The following is a 5,949-nucleotide window of genomic DNA, read 5'->3' as shown; positions in this document are numbered from 1 at the left end:
AAAATGGTTAATGCAGTGTTTTCAACAATTGAACCGGGATCCATCTTGGAAACAAACCAGTTAATGTACAGCGCAGCTGTAATAGTCACTAATGAACTAGGCATTAAAATTAAAGTACCTAGTCACACAACAGAAAAAGCATCAAAGCCAAAGTGGAAAATCCGCCTAGAACAAAAAATCAAAAAATTAAGGGCAGATGCTAGTAACTTAAAGAACATGCATGAGCAACGGCTTAAAAACAACAAAATCATAGATCGGCTAATCAGAAGATATAGATTGGATACAAGAAACATCAATGAAGCTGTAGAGATTGTAAAACAGCAAATAACAGCAACAGCTAGAAAATCAGATGGTCAAGATCTTGTGGGATTTCCGTATACAAACCGACAAAATACTGGCACATAATACACCAGACATCACACTGGTTGAGAAAAATAAGGTCACAATCATAGACATCGCAATACCAGGTGATAGCAGGGTCGCCGAGAAGGAACATGAAAAAATCGCAAGATACCAGGACTTAAAAATCGAAATTCAACGACTATGGCACAAACCAGCAGTGGTAATTCCAGTGGTAATTGGCACACTGGGTGCTATTCCAAAAGCACTGGAATTACATTTAAAACAGTTTAAAATTGACAAAATCGCCATCAGTCAAATGCAAAAAGCCGCACTGCTTGGATCTGCACGCATATTACGAAAATACGTTATGACGTCCTAGGCCCCTGGGTGGGGCCCGACTAGTAACCAATGCCAAATCCGGTGAAACAACTGGCCGCTGTGATACAATTGTATAATAATAATAATAATAATAATAATAATAATAATAATAATAATAATAATAATAATAATAATAACTACTACTACTACTACTACAACAACAACAACAACAACAATAATAATAATAATGGAGAAGCTAGCACTGGAATTTTACTAGTATTTGAGAGCTTATCATTAGATTAAAAATGTTGAATAAAGAAGTACATAATAAACATTTAAAAATGTTTATTAGGAAGAGTAGGAAAAGAGTGAATGACATATCATTTATTTTATGTAATAGAGGAAGAGTATGCCATGCAAAATGAATTCATGGAAATCAATAATGTCACAAGATATGAAGATAATCAGAAAGTAAGAGGCTATTAAAATGGAGGGTAAAATCTCTTAAAAGCTGAAAATAAAGTAGCATATTAGGAGGCTTGTCCCAGAACAGGCTTCATACAAGTCTTCACAATTGATCCATGTTTGAAATGCTGGCATTCTTCAGATCCAATTATGAGAAGTTAATATGCAATAGGATAATTGCTACCAGAGCATTCTAAATAGCTATGGAATTGCAAATTTTTCATGATGCTAACAAGCATGCATAAATTAGCTTTAATTTATTGCCCATGTGGCTTGGGACAGACAAAATTATATCCATACACATTTTAAATATAAACCTCTTATTACACTGTAGATGTGCTTCACTTCCTGAAAATGAGCAACATACCATTAATTTTTTGATAGATCACTTTTTAATATTACAAAGAAAAATATTTTATGAAGAAAAATAGTAAATCATAAGAAAAAAAACTAATTGCTTTTTTCCCAATAATTTAGCTGACTTGACTATATGCAAATCTTGCTTCTATAATTTGCAGATTTAAAAGAAGATTCCATCACCTTTTTCACAAACCTATGCTGTGATATAGAACAAGATATGTTATTTGGGAGAAGACAACAGAGGATTGTTTTTCTGGAAATTTCAACCTGAAACATTGAATTTAACATAATCATGAATCAGAATAAAGAATAGGAGTATCATACAAAATTAGGTACTATTCCATTTTTATCATTTTACCATTTTTTCAAATGCTGAGTTCAGAGATTGTAAAGATATTTACAATTTACATATATATATACACATACACATACACGTACACATACACATACACTTACACACACATATATATATGTATCAAACCACCATGCATAAAAGAGAATATTTAAATAAAATTTCCAGGATGGTAAGATTTCAAACTGTATTTTTATTCTTTTTTTTAAAACGTTTTAAGTATTATGTTTGGGAATGTGCATCTACATTGTTGAAAGAAATGCTGAGGTGCCAGAATTCATAGCTGTCATATATTGCAATATGTTGATTCTGTTAAGAAGCAATTGAGAAAAAGTATTTGTTTATCACATAAACACCCTTGCATGTGCGCTCTCTCTTTCACACACACAAACACACAAAGAAAACAATGTGGTGTTTTCTGTCCTGAAGATTTCAAGTAAAAAAAAAACACTAGCAATTTATTTTTATATTTATTTGCTAGATTTACAAGCCCTTTCCTCTAAATGTGCAAAGCATACATAAAGCACATCCTCCAATTTTCCAACACTACCACAAGCTTATACAAGTGGTGAGAGATTGTGACTGGTTCAGATATTCTCAGTAAACGTCCATAGTTGAAAATGGACTGGGACAGAATTTTCTTAATCCTAGTATTCCTTTTGAAAAGTACATGAATTAACAGAACTGGAAAGTGGGAAGAAGGAAGTATTGAGGTTGGTGTTTGGTTCTTGAGTATAGATAGATATAAATTGACAGTGTAGTCTAGTTGGTATTGATATTTTCCAAAGGGTGATTTTCTGTTTATTATTTCCATGCTTTATGTTTCTTTTTGTTTTCTCAATATCAAAGAGCTACTTCTCAAATTTTGTCTAATTGCACCTCTCTCCTCTGCTTCCTTGCAGTTTTGCCATACAGCTGTGTCATAAATAAAACATGGATAATCAAACTGTAGTGTCTTACTTTTTGCTCCTGGAATTTTCAAAAAGTCGACATCTGCAGATTTTATATTTTTTCATGTTCTTTCTGTTATATTTAGCAACTCTAACCACAAATCTTCTCATCATATCTGCAGTAGCTTCTGATCATCGATTGCATAGGCCCATGTACTTCTTTCTAATGAATTTGGCACTGCAGGACCTAGGCTCTGTTTCAGTGATTGTTCCAAAATGCATGATGAATTTCCTCCTAAATACCAGATACATTTCTTACTTGGGTTGTGTTGCCCAAGCATTTTTCTTTATCTCCTTTGCAGCTTCTGATTTCTTCCTACTCACAGCAATGGCGTATGATCGGTATGTTGCAATTTGTAATCCACTCCAATATGAGACATTGATCAGTTTGAAATCCTGCACCGAAATTGTGGGTCTAGTTTGGATTGTAAGTTTTCTCTATGGTATGTTGCATACCACTGGCATATTTTCCAGCTCTTTGTGTTCTAATATTGTAAACCAGTTTTTCTGTAATATTCCACAATTGCTTAAGCTATCCTGCTCTGGAATCAATTTAATAGAAGTTAGGATTATTTTGGTCAGTGCCATTGTAGCACTAGCTTGTTTTACTTTTATTATCATATCATATGCCATGATCTTCAAGGCAGTACAAAGAATCCCTTCTGAACAAGGAAAGCTAAAAGCCTTATCAACTTGCATTCCCCATATTACAGTAGTATCTATCTTTATATTAACTGGATTCTTTGTTAATATGAGACGTCCCTCTGACACCCCATCTGATTTAGATTTGGCTTTGACTATTCTATATTCCCTTCTTCCACCCCTCTTCAACCCAATCATCTATAGCATGAGGAATAAGAATATAAAAGCTGTCTTCTTTAAATTGTGGAGATTCTGAAATGTTGTTTTAATGTTGTTTCTATTCTGTTCAGCAAAATTATATTTTATTGTCTTTCTTTGACTGTTCTACATAGTTGGGATGCAGGGAAATTTAGCTCTCAATCCCCCCAAAATAATAGAATATGTAATTTATTTTAACACACTTTTGATATGTTAAACATGGATAGAATGGGGATCAGGTGCAATGCTATTAAGGAAAATGTAATGACAAGGAGGTTTTTCATATGTGTGCTATTTTTTTCCTATGTCTTTTTGTATAAAATGAGCTTCCCCCTTTTAATCAATGTGTCAACTTTGCCAGTGTATCCTACATATTGAATTTGAAGACAATGTGGAAAATATCTTCTATGCAAAAGTCCTCTTCCACTAGTTTTCCCTCACCTTACATTTTTAAAAATATTTTTGCATGTTTTTTACTTGTCCAAGAACTTTCTTTAATGTTTATTCTTACTTAGATTAAAATTACATTTCCCATATCCATTTCTTTTTACCTCTGCTCAATCCAATTATCAATAGCCTCAGAAATATGAAATCTATTCTGTCTAAAAAAAATGAAATATGAGTTCTGTGGCTTTAAATGTATCACTTTGCATATTGAACAACAAAATAAATGCAGAAAGATTGAATAAAACAAAAAAACTTTCCCAAAGATCATTCATTCTTTGCCTTTCTTCTTTTCATTATGGAAGGTTTATTGGGATAGCAAATGACTTGCAAAGGAAGGTTAATCATTTGTTTGTCTCCAGTGGCAAAAGAGGAAAAAAAAATCATAATTTGATAAATCGTTCTATTATGAAGTTGAACATTTACAAGACTTGTAGTCTACCTATTTTTTTACTTTTTATGATTATATTTTCTTTGAAGTTTCCATTGATACTTGATTCTGCAGCCATCACATAACTGCTCCAATATAAAATCAATATAAATATAATTTGAATGGAGATTTATTCATAATTAGAACATTGCCTTTGTCCTAATAGGAAACAAAAAAGACAAGCACCACATATTTTGAGGCAGTCCTTGTGGATGGAATTATGACAGTTGGAACCTTGGTAATTTCTGATTCTGCTATAGAAAACTGAAAATTATTGGACAGTATCTGTCATTAGATGTGCCATAGGGACACAAATTTTTAAGGATGGCTCTTGCTCAGATTTACTGCATTTTTGTTTAGCCTTGCAAAGGAGCTCTTGCTGTAAACCCAGAGAACTCAAAAGTGAGGGATTAGTAGACTGGAATGAATGAATATGGTGGAATTACTGATAGCAACCAAGTCTAAGGATGGCAAAGTAATGTAAAAATCTAGTATTTGAAATCTAACCATGGAATCAATTCAACAACTAAATTAAAGTTTTCAAAATGACAATAAAGGGGGAAAACACTTTATGAAGAGCAAAAATTGATAACTACCTTAAAATGTAAGGTAGTTAAAATGTAAGGTAGCCAAAGAAAATTATGGACATTTGAGTTTTGGTGATCTTATAGTATTAGTAGTTAGAGTAGTGGAAGAAATAAGACCTATACAAAACTTAGACTACCTTTATAGTGCTCTGAAAATTAAATGAATGGCATTATAATGACATGTGCCTAAAACAGTTACAAGATCTTCATTAGCTACAGTCTATAAGATATGAGGATGACTTTATACTCTACATAGAGTAGCACAATGTGTTTCAACCTGGAGAAATCATAGAATGCTATTAACTTCTAATTTTGACTCATCATAAATGTAATTAATGCATAATTCATGTTAAACAGTGGGCTATTTTTAAAGAAATGATATCCCAGAATGTGTCTTCATGTGAAACCTATACACAGTCAAGAATCCATAGTGTAGATTGTGTATGGCAAAGTTGCGTTTATTCAGTTTCTGTGGGTACTGTTTTCTAATCCATCAAGCGCCTATTCGTCTGTCAGAGACTTTCACATAAGATAAGAAAAGCTTTGAAGCTATGTGAAGATTACACACACATATATCCTCTCTCACCCTTTATTCAGGAAATAAGAGTCAAAACAATGCTTCCAGTCACCTCAGCTTTAAACCTGCATTCTTTCTTACTATAAATGAGAAATCAAAATATGTTATTAAACTCTTCAAAATGTCTTCTCAATTGCCATTGCATATGAATCAAATGCTGCAATTTGTTTATTCTGACCTATATTCTTCTCATCTATTCCTTTTCAATCCAATCATCTGTAGAATAAGAACTAAAATATTAATTATGCATCTATCTTGCTTTTTTGCTTGTTCTTCCACAGAAA

At 32.6% G+C, this 5,949-nt stretch overlaps 1 protein-coding gene across 1 annotated transcript; it reads left to right on the top strand.

Annotated features, from left to right (window-relative positions):
* The first annotated feature begins 2,770 nt into the window (after window positions 1-2,770).
* Window positions 2,771-3,685, top strand: LOC148046187 (olfactory receptor 14A16-like). The gene has a single exon (XM_087714574.1). The coding sequence runs from the start codon at window positions 2,771-2,773 to the stop codon at window positions 3,683-3,685; it is 915 nt and encodes a 304-aa protein (XP_087570700.1).
* The last annotated feature ends 2,264 nt before the right edge of the window (window positions 3,686-5,949 follow it).

Source organism: Thamnophis sirtalis, unplaced genomic scaffold (assembly GCF_051295495.1).
Source record: "Thamnophis sirtalis isolate CommonGarterSnake01/CBP01778 unplaced genomic scaffold, rThaSir2_p1.2 scaffold_4, whole genome shotgun sequence".
NCBI lineage: Eukaryota > Metazoa > Chordata > Lepidosauria > Squamata > Natricidae > Thamnophis > Thamnophis sirtalis.
Note: the sequence above shows the minus strand (reverse complement) of the source record. Positions and strands in the feature narration are given on the sequence as shown.

Coding starts and splice junctions, on each gene's coding strand:
- LOC148046187 (XM_087714574.1), top strand. CDS start 2,771: ATGGATAATCAAACTGTAGTGTCTTACTTTTTGCTCCTGGAATTTTCA.